The sequence below is a fragment of the Eleutherodactylus coqui genome, chromosome 3 (assembly GCF_035609145.1).
Source record: "Eleutherodactylus coqui strain aEleCoq1 chromosome 3, aEleCoq1.hap1, whole genome shotgun sequence".
In the NCBI taxonomy this organism is placed as follows: domain Eukaryota; kingdom Metazoa; phylum Chordata; class Amphibia; order Anura; family Eleutherodactylidae; genus Eleutherodactylus; species Eleutherodactylus coqui.
In genome coordinates, this window is record NC_089839.1 from 4,313,478 (window position 1) to 4,337,813 (window position 24,336).

The 24,336-nt window shown below is 54.1% G+C and overlaps 1 protein-coding gene across 1 annotated transcript in view; it reads left to right on the plus strand.

Moving 5' to 3' along the window:
• The window catches only part of KCTD3 (potassium channel tetramerization domain containing 3), a 93,430-nt gene that overhangs the window by 57,497 nt on the left and 11,597 nt on the right, over window positions 1-24,336 (plus strand). Inside the window, exons 9-13 of the mRNA XM_066595068.1 lie at window positions 7,331-7,521; window positions 17,012-17,127; window positions 17,912-17,999; window positions 21,769-21,885; window positions 24,067-24,237. Coding sequence (XP_066451165.1) covers window positions 7,331-7,521; window positions 17,012-17,127; window positions 17,912-17,999; window positions 21,769-21,885; window positions 24,067-24,237 — 683 coding nt within the window. The remainder of the gene's footprint in view (window positions 1-7,330; window positions 7,522-17,011; window positions 17,128-17,911; window positions 18,000-21,768; window positions 21,886-24,066; window positions 24,238-24,336) is intronic.

A 24,336-nucleotide genomic window follows, 5' to 3' on the forward strand; every position in this document is an offset into this window, starting at 1 on the left:
ACATCATAGCAGCAGTCTACACCCACCAGCTCAGAGATAGAGAAGAGATCCTGCTCTCCTATGTGTACAGTGTATGGAGACATCATAGCAGCAGCCTACACCCACCAGCTCAGAGATAGAGAAGAGATCCTGCTCCCCTATGTGTACAGTGTATGGAGACATCATAGCAGCAGTCTACACCCACCAGCTCAGAGATAGAGAAGAGATCCTGCTCACCTATGTGTACAGTGTATGGAGACATCATAGCAGCAGTCTACACCCACCAGCTCAGAGATAGAGAAGAGATCCTGCTCTCCTATGTATACAGTGTATGGAGACATCATATCAGCAGTCTACACCCACCAGCATAGAGATAGAGAAGAGATCCTGCTCTCCTATGTGTACAGTGTATGGAGACATCATAGCAGCAGTCTACACCCACCAGCTCAGAGATAGAGAAGAGATCCTGCTCCCCTATGTGTACAGTGTATGGAGCACCATAGCAGCAGTCTATACCCACCAGCATAGAGATAGAGAAGAGATCCTGCTCCCTATGTATACAGTGTATGGAGACATCATAGCAGCAGTCTACACCCACCAGCTCAGAGATAGAGAAGAGATCCTGCTCTCCTATGTGTACAGTGTATGGAGACATCATAGCAACAGTCTACACCCAGCAGCTCAGAGATAGAGAAGAGATCCTGCTCCCCTATGTGTACAGTGGATGGAGACATCATATCAGCAGTCTACACCCACCAGCATAGAGATAGAGAAGAGATCCTGCTCTCCTATGTGTACAGTGTATGGAGACATCATAGCAACAGTCTACACCCAGCAGCTCAGAGATGGAGAAGAGATCCTGCTCTCCTATGTGTACAGTGTATGGAGACATCATAGCAGCAGTCTACACCCACCAGCTCAGAGATAGAGAAGAGATCCTGCTCCCCTATGTGTACAGTGTATGGAGCACCATAGCAGCAGTCTATACCCACCAGCATAGAGATAGAGAAGAGATCCTGCTCCCTATGTATACAGTGTATGGAGACATCATAGCAGCAGTCTACACCCACCAGCTCAGAGATAGAGAAGAGATCCTGCTCTCCTATGTGTACAGTGTATGGAGACATCATAGCAGCAGTCTGCACCCACCAGCTCAGAGATAGAGAAGAGATCCTGCTCACTATGTGTACAGTGTATGGAGACATCATAGCAGCAGTCTACACCCAGCAGCTCAGAGATAGAGAAGAGATCCTGCTCCCCTATGTGTACTGTGTATGGAGACATCATAGCAGCAGTCTACACCCAGCAGCTCAGAGATAGAGAAGAGATCCTGCTCCCCTATGTGTACAGTGGATGGAGATATCATAGCAGCAGTCTACACCCACCAGCTCAGAGATGGAAATGCAGGATGCAAGTCATGTAGTGGCCAAATATAGTGCTGTTCCTCATTATATACATCAGCTTATACTGAATAGTCACCTAAAGCGCAGGTACTGTATGCTTTAAAAGTTATGACTGGCAGAATACGAGTGTGGGGGTGTCCTGGATACCAATTACGGCGCCTCCCTCAGATTTTGATGTGGATTTGTTTTGCATTGCAATCCAGAAGCCTGACCCGGGGCTGATAGAAGTGTGACTGGTGGCCTGCAACACAAACAGCAGCCTTGACATTGGTCTCAAGGACTAACTGCGTTCTCCGGGTGCTTTGCCTGAGTTGACTTTGGCAGCTTCGGCCCTTAATGATGTTTGTATAAAGTCTTATATGCGGATGGGGTGAAGCCCTCGCTGCCCTCTAATTTAGCAGCGTTCCTGACCAAAGCAATTTAATAAGTCTGAAATTGGCCGTTTTAGCATCAGACTGACCAGCGGCTGCGCAGCCCCGCGCGCTCCTAACTGTGATAGAGTGAACACGGCGAGGGGTTTATTGAAATTTGTCAAAAATCTTGCTCTAATGCTTTTCAAATGGATTACCTGTCCGTCCGCGCTCGCGGTTTCAAATTGTTTCAGTCACACTCAGGCAGACTTGCGGTGACTCCAAGAAAAATAGAAAACTCACCACCTGACAAAACTTTTATTAATGGCCGGAACAGCGCGGGCGCTAATGCAGCATCTCCATTTTTTTTCCTTTCTCTCGCTCTTCCCGTATTCCTGACAGAGAGGAAGAAACAATCAAGACGCCGTTGATTTGTGGCCAAAGAGCCAAATGTCTGGAGACCTAAAGAAAACGTAAAAACTTATTGATCCAGATGAAAAACAACATGAGGCAACTTTTTAGCAACTTTACACCGAATGGACGCTTTATTACCCCCATCTAGTAGCATTGGACTCCTTCCGTTGGCCTTCAGATCCACAGCAATTTGTTGTGGCAAAGATTCCACATTTGCCACATTTCCATTTAAGTGATTAAATCCTCCTGCAGGAATACCGGCCCCTGCGGACAGGAAGCTGCAGATTAGATGGCGGTGCTGACATGTTCTGACCGGCTGACCGGAAGGGGTCAGCAATTCATGCTGCTTGTGCCAAATTCTGACCTCGCATCAGCAACAGAAATCTGGATCCATCTGACCAGGAGATGTTTTCCGCTGCTCAGTGATACAAGTTTTGTGCTCTTTTGCCCGCTGGAGTCCTTCTGGTTCTCTTAGACACAATGGCGCTGGAACTGGTCGCCCGCTGTTATACCATCCGTGCGGAGGAACGGCGAGTTGTGCGTTCGGACACGTTAGTTGGAGCTCCAGCGTTGTATCCAGCTGACTGTGCAGCCTGTTGGTCAGAACGATTCCTGACATCCTCCTCCGACCCCTTTCAGTGATGAGTTGTTTCCACAGGATCCCCTCTCGCTGGATGTTTTCCTCGATCGCGCCATTCTCTGTATACTCTCCACACCGTTACATGAGTAAATCCCCCGCGGTTGGTGGTAAGACCCCGGCTAGTCCAGCACCGATGACCGGCCTCGTTGGAAGTCGCTCCGATCGCTGGATCTTCCATCTAATGTAGATTCACACTGAAACTGATCCACTGAAAACTTGTCACGTGACTTTATGGCACACTCCGGGGTCACGGGGAGAATTACCTACAGAGAAGCGCCAATCGTGAGAGGGCGGGGGGCTAAATTAAAAGGCCCGGAGTCTTTAATTAAGTGCTGGATGCTCCAATGAAGGGCCGGGAGGTCTAGTGAAGTGACCATTTCATGCATATTCTTGTTTCAAGACCAAACCCCTCGCTCTGTTGCCTCCTTTATGGGAGCGTTCACACCGTGTTCTTGTATCCATTAACGATGCGTGTTGTTATGCTGTTAAGTATATAAACGTACGCAGTATTTAATAATAAAGACACTGATGAACGCAGGGCCTACGCTTGTCTGCATTCTACATGTTCACACTTCAAAACCCTGAAACTACATTTTATTAGAATGATTAAAATAAGGGCTACAAAAAAACAACAAAAATACAAAAAGTAGAATCCCAATTATTTGCTTATTGTTCCAAAGACGGAAAAGGAAAAATCACCCAATCCCGGGCGTGAAATGTGGAATGCGATCAGTGGAGTGAGAACGATATTCCCCACCGATCTCAAATGACTATTATTATTCTGGGTGGTGACCAAATATTTGCTCCAGATGCTGGCATTGCCTCTAAACGCATGGCGGAATACAGGCTCACAGGTATATGAGAAGACATTGCCAAACAGAACAATATAGGCTATACCATGTAAGCAGCAATTGCTACCTAGCCGGTAAGCCACGTCTGAGTGGTCATCTATGTCAAGGATAGTGGGCTGAGATACAGTGCAAAAAACCCAAAGTGCTGGCCAATAAAAATGGCGGCACCATACGTAAAAAGATCCAAAAGTTAACTCCTATTTAAGAGACGACTCAAAAGCGTATTGTGATCGGTGGTTTGATAATTACCACAATAAGAATAAGGTCCGACGCGTTTCCTTGTACTGATTATAATTCTTCAAGAACCAAATAATTTAGGAACAATCGTGATGGATTCATTCATAATGTGCCCTGTGCCCTCCTATATACCAGTAAGCAAGAAGATTACTGAGAGACCCTACAGGTCGGCATATCCAGCACTTCAGAGCATTAGCTCTTTTTCTATCTTTGGAGTTCAAGCACCTCCCTATGTATTGTAAGACCCTCTAGGGCCAGACTCAAGCCTCCCTCAGTAAAATATAAAGACATGGGAAATCTCAGTAGAAAAAGGCCCGAAAAGGACTAGAGGCAATCCTAAAAGACAACTGAGAAATCCCACCACAAGTAGTCCATAATAGGACAATCCTCAGAACGGGAGAAAATGCCAAATAGATGGAGGAACCGTCAGCCCTGATGGTGGACTGACTGTATAGGTTAGCATCTCATGCTACCGGTCACCATGGTGGCGGTCTTTCTGCTTATCTGAATCTATCACTTTGGCTCTAAACTCCATCTGCGGGGCACTCTATATAGACCCCTGAGTAGACGGCGTCACGTACATGCCGGAGGAATCGCGTAGGGAGTTTCTCCTTCTTTTCTCACGATTCTAGAACAGAATACAGTCAGTTTATAGTCGGACCTGGTCTGTCTGGCTGGTGGAGGGTGAATTTATAAGTCCGGCTTCTTTACCTTTATGCTGTCTCTCTTAGGCCTCTGCTGTACCTTTTCTAATCTCTGCCAGTTGGCATCCAGTCACCTTGGGCATACCCGCTCATTGACTCTGGTTTGCTGAGGGATTGTCACCAGGGTAATTATTGAGGGGTGTCTTCCGAGCATATGGGATTGCTCTATAGGCGAACCTCTAACAGTACCGGGGTCCGGTCACCATTATGGGTTTCTCGGATAGACTTATGTGTGCTAAGTAACAACGGTCGGGAACATAACCGCACTCTAGTCTAAGTTTATGCGGCTGCTCCACACTGAGACCTTCTAAGTCAGTTCTTCCTACACCTGGTTTATCCTAAGTGAAGGAGCACAAGGCTGCCCCCTCCTGGCTGTATCGTAACTACGAGAAGTTGTTGGCGGTGTGTAGACTCCGGTTATCCTCCCCAAGGTCCATTTATTGGATAAGTAGAGACCCGCCTCTGTTTGTCCGCCGGCCCCGTTTGTATTTCAATAGAACCAATATGTTATTTTTTAGACTTTCTCTGTGATGGTGACGCACCCAACGGAGGTTCTCTGCCCATCTGTGAGCTCTGCCGTACGTCTGCCGTCATTGTTACACTTTATACATATTTAGACTTTGCAGTATAAAAACACGTTTAAAAATGCGGTGTGAACGCTCGCCATCGCGCCACAGACAGCGGTTTTCTATAGAAGCTGCTCAACTCTTAGGAAACAGGAAACAGGTTGTCCTTGCAGTGGAAATGTAGCATTACATGGTGACCTTCTGGTGAATGCTGGTCCACCGCTCTTGGGGTCCTGGGTGGACTTTTGTCGTGTACGAATAGTGTTACCAGCGCTGGACCGCCGTCCTCCCTGCGGCCATGTTATCAGCACTGGACGGCCGTCCTCTCCGTGGCCGTGTTACTAGCACTATACTGGCCATCCTCTCCGCGGCCGTGTTACCAGCACTGGACCGCCCATCCTCTCCGCGGCCGTGTTACTAGCACTGGACCGCCATCCTCTCCGCGGCCGTGTTACCAGCACTGGACGGCCGTCCTCTCCGCGGCCGTGATACTAGCACTATACTGGCCATCCTCTCCGCGGCCCTGTTACTAGCACTGTACTGGCCACGCTCTCCGCGGCCGTGTTACTAGCACTATACAGGCCATCCTCTCCACAGCCATGTTACTAGCACTATACTGGCCATCCTCTCCGCGGCCGTGTTACCAGCACTGGACCGCCGTCCTCTCCGCGGCCCTGTTACTAGCACTATACAGGCCATCCTCTCCACAGCCATGTTACCAGCACTATACAGGCCATCCTCTCCACAGCCATGTTACCAGCACTATACTGGCCATCCTCTCCGCGGCCGTGTTACCAGCACTATACTGGCCATCCTCTCCGCGGCCGTGTTACCAGCACTATACAGGCCATCCTCTCCACAGCCATGTTACCAGCACTATACTGGCCATCCTCTCCGCGGCCGTGTTACCAGCACTGGACCGCCGTCCTCTTCGCGGCCGTGTTACCAGCACTGTACTGGCCATGCTCTCCGCGGCCCTGTTACCAGCACTGGACCGCCGTCCTCTCCGCGGCCGTGTTACTAGCACTGGACCGCCGTCCTCTCCGCGGCCGTGTTACCAGCACTGGACCGCCGTCCTCTCCGCGGCCGTGTTACCAGCACTGGACCGCCGTCCTCTTCGCGGCCATGTTACCAGCACTGTACTGGCCATGCTCTCCGCGGCCGTGTTACCAGCACTGGACGGCCATCCTCTCCGCGGCCGTGTTACCAGCACTGGACGGCCATCCTCTCCGCGGCCCTGTTACCAGCACTGGACGGCCATCCTCTCCGCGGCCCTGTTACCAGCACTGGACGGCCGTCCTCTCCGCGGCCCTGTTACCAGCACTGGACGGCCGTCCTCTCCGCGGCCGTGTTACCAGCACTGTACTGGCCATCCTCTCCGCGGCCCTGTTACCAGCACTGGACCGCCGTCCTCTCCGCGGCCCTGTTACCAGCACTGGACCGCCGTCCTCTCCGCGGCCCTGTTACCAGCACTGGACCGCCGTCCTCTCCGCGGCCGTGTTACCAGCACTGGACCGCCGTCCTCTCCGCGGCCCTGTTACCAGCACTGGACCGCCATCCTCTCCGCGGCCGTGTTACCAGCACTGGACCGCCGTCCTCTTCGCGGCCGTGTTACCAGCACTGTACTGGCCATGCTCTCCGCGGCCGTGTTACCAGCACTGGACGGCCATCCTCTCCGCGGCCGTGTTACCAGCACTGGACGGCCATCCTCTCCGCGGCCCTGTTACCAGCACTGGACGGCCATCCTCTCCGCGGCCCTGTTACCAGCACTGGACGGCCATCCTCTCCGCGGCCCTGTTACCAGCACTGGACGGCCATCCTCTCCGCGGCCCTGTTACCAGCACTGGACCGCCGTCCTCTCCGCGGCCGTGTTACTAGCACTATACTGGCCATCCTCTCCGCGGCCCTGTTACCAGCACTGGACCGCCGTCCTCTCCGCGGCCGTGTTACTAGCACTATACAGGCCATCCTCTCCACGGCCGTGTTACCAGCACTGCACCGCCATCCTCTCCGCGGCCGTGTTACTAGCACTATACAGGCCATCCTCTCCACAGCCATGTTACTAGCACTGTACTGGCCATCCTCTCCGCGGCCGTGTTACCAGCACTGGACCGCCGTCCTCTCTTGGGTTGTGTTACCAGTACCTCACGATCCGATAATAACTCTGCTTGCTTTATCTTCTACAGGATTAAGGAATCCTCCGGCTGGCAGCAGGTTTTCTCAAGCCCCTATCTAGACTGGACGATTGAAAGAGTGGCGCTCAATGCAAAAGTTGTAGGAGGTCCCCATGGCGATAAAGACAAGATGGTTGCCATCGCTTCGGAAAGCAGCATCATCCTCTGGAGCATACAGGATGGAAGCAGTGGGAGTGAAATAGGTGAGGCTCTTCATGTGATTGATGCGCATCGAGTATTTGACTCCTTATCAGTCTCAGGACGCTGATGGGCTTCATTCTTGCATCACTATAACACGATTACCCCGGGTCTATACCCTACGGGTCAGCGAGTCGGCCCTACGTTATTGTATAGAAGGCGGCAGTCATCAAGAGGCTTAGTGCGTTAGCTGCTGCAGAAGCTCTTTTGTGGTGCTTGAAGAGTCTTTTTGAATAAAAGGGGTTCTGCAGCAGGCGGTGGGGTATGAAGAGGAAAGAAAACCTCATATCAATAACCAGAGACCCCTAGGAAGCTCCCTGTGAGGAGGAGGTGGAGGAGTTTACGAAGAAGCAACCTGTTTAGTGTGACACATCCACTCTGTCATTCGTTGCTACAAGTATACGATAAAAGCGAGGGCAGAGCAGCCATCATGACTGGCAGAGCACTCACTGAGCCACTAGTTGTGCCAAGGAGGCACTTGGTGGAAGGGTGCTGTTTGCCCAGGTTTCAATAGCCACAAAGTGGAAACTGTGCAGATGCAAAAACTAAACTCCCTGAATGGTGGCACAACCATGAGAGGTGCAATAAGCGTCACTCGGGGCCAAGAACAAAACTTTATTATGGCCAGTGGCCTTGAGTCACACTTATTGCCCCTCTCATGGCTGTGCCACCATCCAGTTCTTTACTACACGTGTTTACACAGGGGTCTAGAAAGTCTTCAGCCCCTCTCGCTTATGTTGTGGCCTTGTGTTCCCCATCATTCTGCACTCAGTACCCCATAATGACAAAGTGACAACAAAATAGTAGAAATCTCTGCACAGTTTTTCAAAATGAAAAGCTACCATTTTCTGTTGACCGAAGTATTCCCACCCTGTGGTATGACGGCTGACCGTTAGGTCTGGGGACAACCACTTCTCTTGAAATGTTTCTACACCTTGATTGGAGTCGGCTGGGGTAAATTCAGCTGATTGGACATAAGGCCCCCCGTCTATATAAGATCTCACCGCTCGCAATCCTTATCAGAACCAAAACCAAACCATGAGGAGGACAGAACTGCCTGCAGAGCTCAGAGACAGGATTGTGTGGAGGCTCAGATCTGGGGAAGCTGCAAAAACATTTCTGCACCACTGAAAGTTCCCAAGAGCCCAGCGGCCCCCATAATACTTACATGGAAGAACAACAAGGACTCTTCCTAGAGCCGCCGACCCACAACCTAGGAGCAGAAGGGTCTTAGGAAGAGAGGAGACCAAGAGCCCAGCGGCCCCCATAATACTTACATGGAAGAACAACCAGGACTCTTCCTAGAGCCGCCGACCCCCAAACTAAGGGGGAGAAGGGTCTTGTAAGAGAGGAGACCAAGAGCCCAGCGGCCCCCATAATACTTACATGGAAGAACAACCAGGACTCTTCCTAGAGCTGCCGACCCCCAAACTAAGGGGTCGTTCGCCGTACATGCTGTAAAATCGCATGAATACAGAATAGCCGCGATTTAAGTCCCGATCTTTAGCCACGTATTTTCTGCCGTTCACACAGGCGACTGCAACGTATCAGCAAAAAAAATGCACTGCAGCGCGGAAATCCCGCGATTGGCAGAGATCCTCGGAATGACTGCTAATGCTTCATTAGAGCCAGCTGCCTTTTTCCCCGGTGTTGGGCGCAGCTGAACTCCAGCTCCCTTTTTTTTCAGCACCCATAGAAGTAAAAAAATCGCTCATCTGCATGAATATATTTGAATCTAATGCCTCGGATGGTCGTGATTTTTGCCCGATTTACGGTCGCGTGAATAAGGCCTAAGGGGGAGAAGGGTCTTGGTAAGAGGGGTAAGCGAAGAACCCAATGGTCACTCTGGCTGAGCTCCAAAGATCCTGTGTGCAGATGGGAGAAACTTCCAGAAGGTCAACCATCCCTGTAGCCTCCAGCAATCTGGGCTTTATGGCGGAGGGGCCAGAAAGAAGCCTCCTCAGTAAGACACATGGAAGCCCCCTGGAGTTACCAAAAAGACCCCAAAGGACCCTCAGACTGCGAGCAACAAGATTCTCTGCTCTGATGACACCAAGATGGAACTTTTTGGCCTCTAAGCATTCTGTCTGGAGGAAACCAGGCGCCGCTCATTACCGGCCCAATACCATCCCTACAGTGAAGACTGAAGGTGGAACATCATGCTGAGGGAGGGGAGACCCATCAGGGTGGGTGGAAAGCAGGCGCCGCTCATCACTGGCCAAATACTATCCTTACAGTGAAGCCCGGTGGGGGAGCATCATGCCGGGGGAGGGGAGACCGGTCAGGGTGGGAGGAAACCAGGCGCCGCTCATCACTGGCCCAATACTATCCTTACAGTGAAGCCTGGTGGTGGAGCATCATGCTGGGGGAGGGGAGACCCGTTAGGGTGGGAGGAAACCAGGCGCCGCTCATCACCTGCCCAATACCATCCTTACAGTGAAGCCTGGTGGTGGAGCATCATGCCGGGGGAGGGGAGACCGGTCAGGGTGGGAGGAAACCGGGCGCCGCTCATCACTGGCCCAATACCATCCCTACAGTGAAGCCTGGTGGTGGAGCATCATGCTGGGTGAGGGGAGACCGGTCAGAGGGCATGGAAACCAGGCGCCGCTCATCACCTGCCCAATACCATCCTTACAGTGAAGCCTGGTGGTGGAGCATCATGCTGGGGGAGGGGAAACCAGACAGGGTGGATGGAAAGCTGAATGGAGCGAAGTTTAAAGATAATGACAACCTGATCCAGAGCGCAAGGGACCTCAGACCGGGCAGAAGGGTCACCTTCCAACAAGACAATGACCCTAAGACCCCAGCCAAGACCACCCAAGAGTTGGAACAACTCTGTGAATGGCCTTCAGTGGCCCAGCCAGAGCCCTGAACCCAATGGAACATCTCTGGAGAGACTTGACAATGGCTGTCCACAGACGGCCCCCATCCAAATGGACAGAGTGCAGAAAACCCCCAAATCCAGGGGTGCAAACCTTGTGGCATCATCCCAAGGAGACTGGAGGCTGGAATCACTGTCAAAGGGGCTCCGACTAATACTGAGTACAGGGGTGTGAATACTTCTGTCACCGCAGGGTGGGGGGTGGCCGGTTACCTTTTTTAAATGTAAACAGATATCTCTCGTTCTGTTGTCACTTTGTCATTATGGGGTCCTGGGTGAATTAGGGGGCACAAAGACACAACATGAAGAGTGAGGGGTGCGAGGACTTCCTGAACTCTCTCTATGTACAATTCATTGCACAAGTCTTACCAGGTACAGAAACCGCTAGTAGGAAGAAATAAGCTGCAGGAGGGTCTTGTGAACCTGGTTAGTCCCTGCTTGTACCGTAAGCAAACGTCGCTCAAATGACAGTTTGAGTGAGCGTTTTGAGCAATCATCTATTGAGGATAGCCTGTAGTAGCTAAGTAGCTACTGAAGAGCTATGCAGGCGGAGCGGGATACTGCCGCTATCACTCGGTGAACAATACAGCTGTTCTGCATAAGCAAACAGCTGTAGTGTTTTCTGCGATTACAGCTCGCGTCCCGCTGTGAACTACGAGCGGGATATGAGCTGTAAGAACCTTATCAGTGCTGCCGACTGTGATAACAGCCTGCACTGCTGATAAGAGTTCATCGCTCAATTCAAGAAAACTAGAATTGAGCGAGGAAGGAATCGTGCACAAAAACTGCACAATGTCCGTGCATTTAGACGCAACTGTTATCGCGCAAAAGACGGCTTTAAGTGATTTTTGAGCGAGAATCGTTGGGCTTAAGAGTGATGATTGGTCCTCAGGATAGGTGATAGAACATGGGAGGGTGTACCGCTCGTGATCACACTGATTAGCTGGCTGAAGAGGGAGTGGCGGTAAGGTGACCTGTGAGGTCGCGTTCATTGGTCACATGACCTGAGAGCAGTGCAGTCCCAGTCAAGTGAATATCAGCCAACGCCGCTATGCAAACCGCCTGCCGGGTTCAGTCTGATGCGGCCGTGGCGTCAATATATTAGTGTTGGAAAACCCCTTTAACCGCCCCTGATACCTGACCTAGTTGGGGGAACTCTAGGAGGTAATGGGGGATCAGAGACTTTTAGACATCAGTTGTGAGATATTCAGGTACGTTAGAAATTCAACTTGCCATTATTGGATGCTGCGTTCATTGCAAATGAGAAGATGGAACAACGCCTCTACAGCGCCACCTATTGGAAGACAGCATTCCTGCAAGTCAGTGCCAGACTTTGTAACAAGTTTAAGGGGTGAAATGTGCTGCAGATCAGCCGAGTGTGAACTCACCCTCATGGGGTTAAAGCTGCCGTAGAAGATAGGACGACCTACCCGCCCCGAGTGACCTTCCTGAGTATTGTCCCACAGGGGACACCAATCCGCCATCCTGAGGATTTGTGATGAATGTCCGATCGCTGCGGCCTGCACCGCCGCTAGATCCTGTTCCTCCGCCGCAGTAAGGGGGTGCTTAGTTGTCATGTGCCGCTCCATTCAATGCCTACGCGACTGGCAGAACAGCCGAGCGCAGCGCTATACCGTTCGCCAGCCCCCCAGAAATACAGAGGGTAGCAGGGGCTCAAGCTCTGTTCACTGTAGTGATCAATGAGGGTCCCAGGAACCGGATGAGAAGGGTCCTTGGTGGAGCAACTCCTTTAAGCTCTAGCAGCAAGTGCTGCCATCTAGTGGTCAGGTAGGAACGGACCCAAAACTGTTAGGGTATGTTCAGCCTGTAAAACTGCCTCTAAGGCCTCCTCCATGTTCACACGGGGCACCATGCACATGGGACGCCCTTCACACGGGACGCCCTTCACACGGGGCACCGTGCACACGGGACGCCCTTCACACGGGGCACCGTGCACACGGGACGCCCTTCACACGGGGCACCGTGCACACGGGACGCCCTTCACACGGGGCACCGTGCACACGGGACGCCCTTCACACGGGGCACCGTGCACACGGGGCACCGTGCACACGGGACGCCCTTCACACGGGGCACCGTGCACACGGGACGCCCTTCACACGGGGCACCGTGCACACGGGCCGTTCGCCAGCCCCCCAGAAATACAGAGGGTAGCAGGGGCTCAAGCTCTGTTCACTGTAGTGATCAATGACGGTCCCAGGAACCGGATGAGAAGAGTCCTTGGTGGAGCAACTCCTTTAAGCTCTAGCAGCAAGTGCTGCCATCTAGTGGTCAGGTAGGAACGGACCCAAAACTGTTAGGGTATGTTCAGCCTGTAAAACTGCCTCTAAGGCCTCCTCCATGTTCACACGGGGCACCATGCACACGGGACGCCCTTCACACGGGACGCCCTTCACACGGGACGCCCTTCACACGGGACGCCCTTCACACGGGACGCCCTTCACACGGGACGCCCTTCACACGGGACGCCCTTCACACGGGGCACCATGCACACGGGACGCCCTTCACACGGGGCACCATGCACACGGGGCACCGTGCACACGGGACGCCCTTCACACGGGGCACCGTGCACACGGGACGCCCTTCACACGGGGCACCGTGCACACGGGACGCGATTCACACGGGGCACCGTGCACACGGGACGCGATTCACACGGGGCACCGTGCACACGGGACGCCCTTCACACGGGGCACCGTGCACACGGGACGCCCTTCACACGGGACGCCCTTCACACGGGGCGCCCTTCACACGGGGCACCGTGCACACGGGACGCCCTTCACACGGGACGCCCTTCACACGGGGCACCGTGCACACGGGACGCCCTTCACACGGGGCACCGTGCACACGGGACGCCCTTCACACGGGGCACCATGCACACGGGACGCCCTTCACACGGGGCACCATGCACACGGGACGCCCTTCACACGGGGCGCCATGCACACGGGACGCCCTTCACACGGGGCGCCATGCACACGCGGCGCTGCTGCGTGAATATTTAAAAATTTGCTGAGGTGATGGAAACAAACGATCGTCAGGAATCCTCGGAACGACTAATAACGTCTAATTACGGCCGGCTGTCTTCTTTCCCAGCGTTGTCCGCAGGGTAACTCCTCCCCCTCCCTTTTTCCAGCGATAGAAGTCTATGAGAGCTTGCTGCGTTACACGGCGACAGACGGGGCAGGACCGATGTCTTCACGCTCCGTATAACGGACGGCCAACACGGCCTCCATCGCGGCGTTTACCCCAGACTGTATGATGCGCCATAAAATCATTGGTCTGAATGAACCCTTTGGCATCGAGCGCTCCTCACCGCCGCGGGTTATTGGCGATTTATTTATTACGCAGCGAAGTCCCTGCGTGAATACGGCTGTGTGAATCCGCCCCAGGCCACAGATCTCTGCTGCGTCTGCTGCTGCGGACCCGCCGGCAGGTTTAACCCCGTCAGGTGATACCATTGTGCACAGCAGGAGTTGATGATGTGATGTACCTGAAGTCACACGTCTTCACGCCCATCTGAAGGGACTCACGTCGGACGGTCCGCGCGCGGATCACTGGCAGGAGTAAATCGGCGTGTGGATAAGCGGCTGCGGGTGTCCGCCACGGTCTAACGGGTGCAATCACACAGAAACGTATGCGCCTGATTCCAAGTGGCCGTGGATGGACGGGCATAGATGCCCACCGCATAACCGGGCAGCGCCCCCCCCCCTACACCCCACGGTCACATGCCCGCCTTCACAGGCCGAGAGGTATGGGTAGGTTTCAGCACGGGACATAATTCCATGTTTTCCCCTCGTAGTAATGCTCCCCTGCAGACCTTGTAAGACGCATCGTCAGCCGCCCCCAAGGAGCCGGGCGAACCGGCCGCCGCCGAACTAACTGATTCACCCCAACTAGAGGCGGCAGCTCAACGACGGCGCCTGCAGGAGCGCCCTCCCTGAAACTACATAAAGAAGACATTGGTCATCGCCTTTAATATGGCGCCTGCTGGAGCGCCCTCCCTGAAACTACATAAAGAAGACATTGGTCATCGCCCTTAATATGGCGCCCGTTTCTCAGCCGTCTACGAGGGAGTGAAGTTCTGTGGAGCTGGCAGAGTAATCCGAACCGCCGGCCGAGGCGCCGCGCCGGGACACTGCTGGTATCCAATTAGGCTGCCATGTTACGTAATAATGAAGCGGCTCTTTACTCGGATTTGATTGTGATGCTCGGAAATGACCGTCGTGGGGACAGCGAGGCGCTCGCCGCGACAAATGGCTTCTCTTCCAGGATATGAACAAACACTTCAGATTACAAGGCCTGGCGGTGATGGAGCTGTCCCCCCGGCCGCCGCCGCGCCTTCAGTATTACTGCGGACACCGCCGGCAGATTGCAGCTATAACAGTATTTTACGGCGAGGGCCCCTTAAGACAGCGACATGTCAGTCCTCGCAGCGTCGGCCTCCTCGCGGAGCGCGCTCATCATGCTGGAGACTAAGCAGGAGCGACACTTCAGACGCCCGCTGCCCATTCACGCTGTCTCTCCTGATTCCCTGAACCTCCAGCGCCGCACTCATCAATTCCATCTGTTTTCTCTGCTTTTTATCATTCTGCTGAATATTATGGTTGTTTTTCCCGATACAATTAATGCTGCTAAGCAGATTCTGAGGCCGGCGTAAAGTACAGGAGTGCGGAGTTTGTGGGGAGTTAGCAGGAAGTCCGCAGTGTTCTAATTAAAGGGGTCATCCTGGACTCTTGGGACTTGGACTCTTATGCTTGGAGTAGGTCATCAGTAATTGATTGGCGGGGGCCGCCACTTAAGATCCTCGCCAATCAGCTGATTTTCAGGCCTGTTGTCAGTGAGAACAGCGCTGTCCGTGTTGCAGTGGTTGGGTTTGGTACTGCAGGCACAGCTCCCATTGCATTTAATGAGAACTGTGCCTGCTGTACCAAACCAGACATTGCTATCTGGTTCCATCTATCCGGGAATCAGCGGATCGGCAAGGATCCTGAGCAGGAAATACTTACAAATCCACTATTGATGACCTATGCTGAGCAGAAGTCCCCTTCAACAGAGCGGATCCTGGCCTGGCCACCCTCTCTGGCCGATCCCGTGCTCGGATGTCACCAGTCAGCCAACAGCAAATCTCACCTGTGTACCGCTAAGTCAACTACTCAGGATCCCCTCTGATCAGCTGATTCTCCAGTCCGCTGTCAGTGGGACTGTGCTGGAGGCAGATAGCGCTGTTAATATTGCAGTGGCCGGGGTTGGTACTGCAGGCGCTGCTCTCATTGAATTCAATGCAATATTAACCTGGGTCACTGCTCTGTTTGCTGCTTTATCTGCTTCCACTTGAGTCCACGCTGGCACCTGACATTCTACGTATCCCGATAATCCGGCACCTGACATTCTACGTATCCCGATAATCCGGCACCTGACATTCTACGTATCCCGATAATCCGGCACCTGACATTCTACGTATCCCGATAATCCGGCACCTGACATTCTACGTATCCCGATAATCCGGCACCTGACATTCTACGTATCCTGATAATCCGGCACCTGACATTCTACGTATCCTGATAATCCGGCACCTGACATTCTACGTATCCTGATAATCCGGCACCTGACATTCTACGTATCCTGATAATCCGGCACCTGACATTCTATGTATCCTGATAATCCGGCACCTGACATTGTACGTATCCCGATAATCTGGCACCTGACATTGTACGTATCCCGATAATCTGGCACCTGACATTCTACGTATCCCGATAATCCGGCACCTGACATTCTACGTATCCCGATAATCCGGCACCTGACATTCTATGTATCCTGATAATCCGGCACCTGACATTGTACGTATCCCGATAATCTGGCACCTGACATTGTACGTATCCCGATAATCTGGCACCTGACATTCTACGTATCCTGATAATCCGGCACCTGACATTCTACGTATCCCGATAATCCGGCACCTGACATTCTACGTATCCCGATAATCCGGCACCTGACATTCTACGTATCCTGATAATCCGGCACTTGACATTCTACGTATCCCGATAATCCGGCACCTGACATTCTACGTATCCCGATAATCCGGCACCTGACATTCTATGTATCCCGATAATCCGGCACCTGACATTCTATGTATCCCGATAATCCGGCACCTGACATTCTATGTATCCCGATAATCCGGCACCTGACATTCTACGTATCCCGATAATCCGGCACCTGACATTCTATGTATCCCGATAATCCGGCACCTGACATTCTATGTATCCCGATAATCCGGCACCTGACATTCTACGTATCCCGATAATCCGGCACCTGACATTCTACGTATCCCGATAATCCGGCACCTGACATTCTACGTATCCCGATAATCCGGCACCTTGCTTGCTTGCATCTGGCGCGGTCGCCGGGTCTCCATAAATGCCGGCCTTTTGGTTATCCCTGAGTTTCTTATTCCTAGTGCTGATGCACGCGGGGCGGTTATCCCACGACTAACATAAGAGCATCACCGCTTGCTGGTGAGCAGGTATACAAGTGACCGGAGGAGACTGTTGGGAATATCTGGTAATCCATGTGTGTAACCAGCCGTGTGTTCATGTCTTTAGGCGTGTTCAGCCTTGGCGTCCCCGTGGACGCGCTCTTCTTCATCGGTAACCAGTTGGTTGCTACAAGCCACACCGGGAAGGTCGGAGTCTGGAACGCCGTCACGCAGCACTGGCAGGTGAGTCGTAGAGACCGCTGTGTGCGAAAGGTCCTTCCACACCGGCCGAGGATCGGGCACAAATGTCCGCCTGACTGAACATGCCAGCGGGCGCTTGTTTGATCTCATGTAACAATGGTCCTTTCCCAGCAGCACATCTCCTCGTGCCGACCGGGGACGCCGCGGAATCCGCTATGTATGCAGTGAACACCATACTAATGATCTATCCCCCGTAGCACCGATCCTCCATCGAGCCAGCGCCGCTGCTGCGGTGATCAGCGCTTCTTACGGAGGGTCGGCTGGTGTAAAAGGGCCTTATATAATGACCAGGAAACGGTCAGTCCTATATAATACAATGACGTATATAATCCAGCATCTGATAATCCGGAAGGTCTGCCAGTCCGGCTCTCATTTGCTCCACCCCTCCTCAGTTGACAACATTTTGAGGATGATGAGGGTCAGTGAGAAAGTTTCCAGTGTTGTCAGTTGTCACCAGGAATCATACGTGTCCCCCCCCCCCCCAGATCTCCGGGCTGTAAGGTCCCTTTTACAGGGTGACTAATTGCCACCCCCAGACCCGGTGGGACCCCCACTACCTACTGCCTGAGCCTTCTGTTCCTCGTCTCCTCTCAGCTGAGATCTTCTGACCTTACAGTCTACTTTTGGGGTTGTTTCATGAAGCCAAAAAGGGAGGGGGGGGGGGGCACCAATTATATATCATTAGTAGGCTCTCACCCACCAACTATAATGACGCTGTGAGAAGGCACTTACCTTCAGTAACTCCTGGCCATGTACTTACCTGCAGGTACAAGATGTCGTTCCCATTACCAGCTACGACACGGCTGGATCGTTCCTTCTCCTGGGGTGCAACAATGGATCCATCTATTATATAGGTAAGACGAGCGGGGGAGGGTGGAGCTCCCAGAAGCCCCTTCTGTTGGACTTCTCCTTAGAAATCACTTCTAGAGCGTCACACGGCTGGAATCGATGTGACTCCATTTGTCCAGCAGTCTCATATCCGCGCGGTCTTGTCATCAGGGCCGGAGGGTTCGTCACGCTGGGTGGTAGAGGGGCCTCTCTTCACCAACTCTGTTAACCCTTCAAGGGGGTGGCCAGTTGTAAACTATTAATGCCCTCCCCACAGGATGGGGCTTCAATAGTAGATCGGCAGGGGTTCATTGCCTGGGTCCTCCACCAATCAGCTGTTTGAGCCGCTGCACTTGTTCTCTTAGCTGATTTCTGCAGGAAGCAGACAGCTCTGTTCTAACTGCAGTGGCCAGGCTTGGTAATGCAGGCCAAGTTCCCTTTTTTTTTTTTTTTTCCAAGCCTGGTCAAAAACCATCTTAGTGCAGGAGTGCATCAGTCCGGCAAACAGCTTATCAGTGGGGTTCCCGGGCAGCATCCCCCCCACCAAGCTACTATCGATCGCCTATTCTTTGCATAGACCACCAATAGTTTACAGCTGGACAACCTCTTTAATGACCAGACCTTTAAAGAGGAAGTGGGGTCCTAGTGGTCCCTGAATGAATCAGGGCAATGGGACTGAATGGAACCACTGTGACCACCTTGGTCAGTGGGGAATCCCCATGGTCGGACCCCATCTAATGCCCCTCCACATTTCAGCAGCCATTTTCATTTTCTCATTGACTTGGCTATGCCTCCGTGCGCTCTTTAGGGTCCAAAATGTCGTTTTGTTTTTTTTTGTTTTTTTTTTACACCATTCATATTTAACAATACTAGATGTCCTCTTTTTGTCACTCTTGGGACAAAATGAGAATGAAACCATTGAAAATCATTAGTTTCAAAATCATGCGTTTTCACTCACTTTTGCATCACAGGAAAATCTATCGCGGGTGTGCAAGAGCCCTGACATAGGCTGCCGTTAGGACAGGCGGCCCTGACATAGACTGCCGTTAGGACAGGCGGCCCTGACATAGACTGCCGTTAGGACAGGCGGCCCTGACATAGACTGCCGTTAGGACAGGCGGCCCTGACATAGACTGCCGTTAGGACAGGCGGCCCTGACATAGACCGCCGTTAGGACAGGCGGCCCTGACATAGACTACCGTTAGGACAGGCGGCCCTGACATAGACCGCCGTTAGGACAGGCGGCCCTGACATAGACCGCCGTTAGGACAGGCGGCCCTGACATAGACCGCCGTTAGGACAGGCGGCCCTGACATAGGCTGCCGTTAGGACAGGCGGCCCTGACATAGACTGCCGTTAGGACAGGCGGCCCTGACATAGACTGCCGTTAGGACAGGCGGCCCTGACATAGACTGCCGTTAGGACAGGCGGCCCTGACATAGACTGCCGTTAGGACAGGCGGCCCTGACATAGACTACCGTTAGGACAGGCGGCCCTGACATAGAACGCCGTTAGGACAGGCGGCCCTGACATAGACCGCCGTTAGGACAGGCGGCCCTGACATAGACCGCCGTTAGGACAGGCGGCCCTGACATAGACCGCCGTTAGGACAGGCGGCCCTGACATAGACCGCCGTTAGGACAGGCGGCCCTGACATAGACCGCCGTTAGGACAGGCGGCCCTGACATAGACTGCCGTTAGGACAGGCGGCCCTGACATAGACTGCCGTTAGGACAGGCGGCCCTGACATAGACTGCCGTTAGGACAGGCGGCCCTGACATAGACTGCCGTTAGGACAGGCGGCCCTGACATAGACTGCCGTTAGGACAGGCGGCCCTGACATAGACTGCCGTTAGGACAGGCGGCCCTGACATAGACTGCCGTTAGGACAGGCGGCCCTGACATAGACCGCCGTTAGGACAGGCGGCCCTGACATAGACCGCCGTTAGGACAGGCGGCCCTGACATAGACCGCCGTTAGGACAGGCGGCCCTGACATAGACCGCCGTTAGGACAGGCGGCCCTGACATAGACCGCCGTTAGGACAGGCGGCCCTGACATAGACCGCCGTTAGGACAGGCGGCCCTGACATAGACCGCCGTTAGGACAGGCGGCCCTGACATAGACCGCCGTTAGGACAGGCGGCCCTGACATAGACCGCCGTTAGGACAGGCGGCCCTGACATAGACCGCCGTTAGGACAGGCGGCCCTGACATAGACCGCCGTTAGGACAGGCGGCCCTGACATAGACCGCCGTTAGGACAGGCGGCCCTGACATAGACCGCCGTTAGGACAGGCGGCCCTGACATAGACCGCCGTTAGGACAGGCGGCCCTGACATAGGCCGCCGCTAGGACAGGCGGCCCTGACATAGGCCGCCGTTAGGACAGGCGGCCCTGACATAGGCTGCCGTTAGGACAGGCGGCCCTGACATAGGCTGCCGTTAGGACAGGCGGCCCTGACATAGGCTGCCGTTAGGACAGGCGGCCCTGACATAGGCCGCCGTTAGGACAGGCGGCCCTGACATAGGCCGCCGTTAGGACAGGCGGCCCTGACATAGGCCGCCGTTAGGACAGGCGGCCCTGACATAGGCCGCCGTTAGGACAGGCGGCCCTGACATAGGCCGCCGTTAGGACAGGCGGCCCTGACATAGGCCGCCGTTAGGACAGGCGGCCCTGACATAGGCCGCCGTGAGGACAGGCGGCCCTGACATAGGCCGCCGTTAGGACAGGCGGCCCTGACACAGACCGCCGTTAGGACAGGCGGCCCTGACACAGACCGCCGTTAGGACAGGCGGCCCTGACACAGACCGCCGTTAGGACAGGCGGCCCTGACACAGACTGCCGTTAGGACAGGCGGCCCTGACACAGACTGCCGTTAGGACAGGCGGCCCTGACACAGACTGCCGTTAGGACAGGCGGCCCTGACACAGACTGCCGTTAGGACAGGCGGCCCTGACACAGACTGCCGTTAGGACAGGCGGCACTGACACAGACTGCCGTTAGGACAGGCGGCCCTGACACAGACTGCCGTTAGGACAGGCGGCCCTGACACAGACTGCCGTTAGGACAGGCGGCCCCGACACAGACTGCCGTTAGGACAGGCGGCCCCGACACAGACCGCCGTTAGGACAGGCGGCCCCGACACAGACCGCCGTTAGGACAGGCGGCCCCGACACAGACCGCCGTTAGGACAGGCGGCCCCGACATAGACCGCCGTTAGGACAGGCGGCCCCGACATAGACTGCCGTTAGGACAGGCGGCCCCGGGGTCCCTCCTGTATGACAGCACGGCCGTCCCTAATTACAAACTTGGTGACCAATCGATTGGGGCGTCCCCTTCTATAATGCTATAGGCATTCAAGGGGAATCAATGGGTTAAAAGACTGGGATCAGAGATTCCTGTAATTTCAGCTGCTAGCGCTGTAGAGAGACTGCCGTACCAAGGCATATAGGCCGTCCTTAAGGAGTCGGTAAAGCCATTGTGCCGTTATGGGAAGGCGCAGGGTCCTCTGACCTCTAGAATGGAGGTACTGCGCCTTCTGAGGGCGCCGGTGCACAGTGTGAATTTCTGCTAATTTCTGGGCCGCAGTCACAAGTGTAGGCGCCAGCCGGAGCCGGCGGGATCGGGACTGTGTACGGGGGCCTACCTGTTCCTTTAGGGGAAGTGAGGAAAGTGTCAAGAAGGGAATAACCCCCATCAGTGAGAACCGGTCATAGACCTTCCCCAGTTGTGAATTGCATTGCCTCCCCGGTTCTCGTCTACCGCTATATATCGTATACCGCTCACTCCCTACAGATATGCAGAAGTTTCCACTACGTATGAAGGACAACGATCTTCTGGTGACAGAATTGTATCACGACCCTTCCAACGATGCTATCACTGCACTCAGCGTCTACCTCACCCCGAAAACAAGTGAGTACGCCCCGTAACGTGAGACGGCATCCAGTATCTGCGTCTCACAGGCTCTGTTTCTGACTGAGCCTGATATGCCATATCAGCCTTCTGGGATGTATGGCCATGTGGGATCTGAATGTCACCAAGCTCCGCTGTACAGGTAGGTACTTTACATTAATGGCAACCACCAAGAGTAGGTGCTTTCACGTGGGAACACTGTGCTTGCAGCACAACACACCCCGTCGTGACGTCCCTCGCGCGGGGGAGTAGAGGGGCGCGTGACGTCCCTCGCGCGGGGGAGTAGAGGGGCGCGTGACGTCCCTCGCGCGGGGGAGTAGAGGGGCGCGTGACGTCCCTCGCGCGGGGGAGTAGAGGGGCGCGTGACGTCCCTCGCGCGGGGGAGTAGAGGGGCGCGTGACGTCCCTCGCGCGGGGGAGTAAAACTTGATTATAGAATTTATAAAACTTGATTAGCAAAAGGCGAGCGGGACATGTGACGTCACGCGCCCCTCCACTCCCCGCGCGCGAGGGACGTCACGCGCCCCTCCACTCCCCGCGCGCGAGGGACGTCACACGCCCCTCCACTCCCCGCGCGCGAGGGACGTCACGCGCCCCTCCACTCCCCGCGCGCGAGGGACGTCACGCGCCCCTCCACTCCCCGCGCGCGACGTCCCTCGCGCGGGGAGTGGAGGGGCGCGTGACGTCCCTCGCGCGGGGAGTGGAGGGGCGCGTGACGTCCCTCGCGCGGGGAGTGGAGGGGCGCGTGGCGTCACATGTCCCGCTCGCCTTTTGCTAATCAAGTTTTATAAATGAGAGTTTATAGAAACAGACGTACAAAAAGCTGTAAATTAATCCGGCTGTTAACCCCCGAGCACTTACTGGCGATCAACTAGAAGAAAGGACCAAAATGGACAAAGCAACTGCAAATATAATACAACATCAGATAACACGATTAGTCAGTGATGCTGAAGGTAATAAATGACATGATGAATATTACATGGACGGAGCTGTAATGTAAATGTATATCCATGTAATATCGCTCACACTGGGGGTCCGCCTGTTTTTCTCTCTCGTATGTATGAGCCACATAGATTGCAAAGTCACGTCAGCGTATGCTCATAAAGGGGTTGTCTGAGTGCGGGGGCTTACGTCTCAGTCTGTGAGTGCCCGGGGGCTTACGTCCTCGTCTGTGACTACAGGGGGCTTGCGTCCCCGTCTGTGACTGTGGGGGGCTTACGTCTCTGTGTGTTACTGTGTGTGTGGGGGGGGGGGGTGGGCTTACGTTCCTGTCTGTGACTGCGGGAGGCGGGGCTTACGTCTCAGTCTGTGAGTGCCCGGGGGCTTACGTCCTCGTCTGTGACTGCGGGGTGCTTGCGTCCCCGTCTGTGACTGCGGGGGGCTTACGTCTCCGTGTGTTACTGTGTGTGTGGGGGGGGGGGTGGGCTTACGTTCCTGTCTGTGACTGCGGGAGGCGGGGCTTACATCCCTGTCTGTGAGTGCGTGGGGCTTACGTCTCAGTCTGCAAGTGCAAGGGGTTTACGTTCTCTCCGTGAGTGCGAGGGGCTTACGTCCCCTCTGTGAGTGTGGGGGGAGTTACGTCCCCGTCTGTGGGGCAGAACATCTGACATGTTTTCTATCACGTGATTGGCCATCAATTGGGACGGGCCATGTGATATGTTTCTTGCAGCCTCGTGAAGCTAACCCTGGTGGTGATCAGCATCGCTCTAAGATGGGGGCGTCCTTTAATAATGAAGTCTTAATACCCTTTTAAGGAAGGCTTTTTTTCTGCCTCCATAAGGGCGCTCTAGTGATTAGAGGTTGTAAATAGCTTAATGAAGTTGTTCATCAACGGCACGCGGAGTGGTTGGGCTCTAGAGGCCACGGCGCAGGCGCACAAGATATGCCTGGACAACCCCTTTAAGAACTGGCTACTCGTTATACGCTCCACTAAGACTGGGCAAAAAATTGAATACATTTTATCAACCGCCATTTTACTCAGGCATTATTCTATCTTTCGTCAGAATCGTGAAATCGGGATTAGCCCCGCCCCTCTGGGTGGAGCTAAGATCAGGCTGGGGTGGGAGGCTCATTCTTGTGTATTCTGTGGTGCTGATGGAAGAATATTGGTGACGAGCGCCTTTGTTGTAACCTGGAGACGTGCTGATTGTATAATTAGTCTTTTCCTGCTTGTTCTGAACAGGCGTCAGCGGAAACTGGATAGAGATCGCTTACGGCACGAGTTCTGGAGCGGTGCGGGTGATTGTGCAGCATCCTGAGACCGTCGGCTCCGGCCCGCAGCTCTTCCAGACCTTTACTGTTCACCGGAGTCCAGTGACTAAGATCATGCTGTCGGAGAAGCACCTGGTGTCAGGTACGCCGCTGCCTGCCGATGGGAGGATATCCTATGTATGTGTTTTGGGGGTTCTGGACCCCGTTCCCTGCGTGTGCAGTAAGTGCTGAGCTCTTCGCC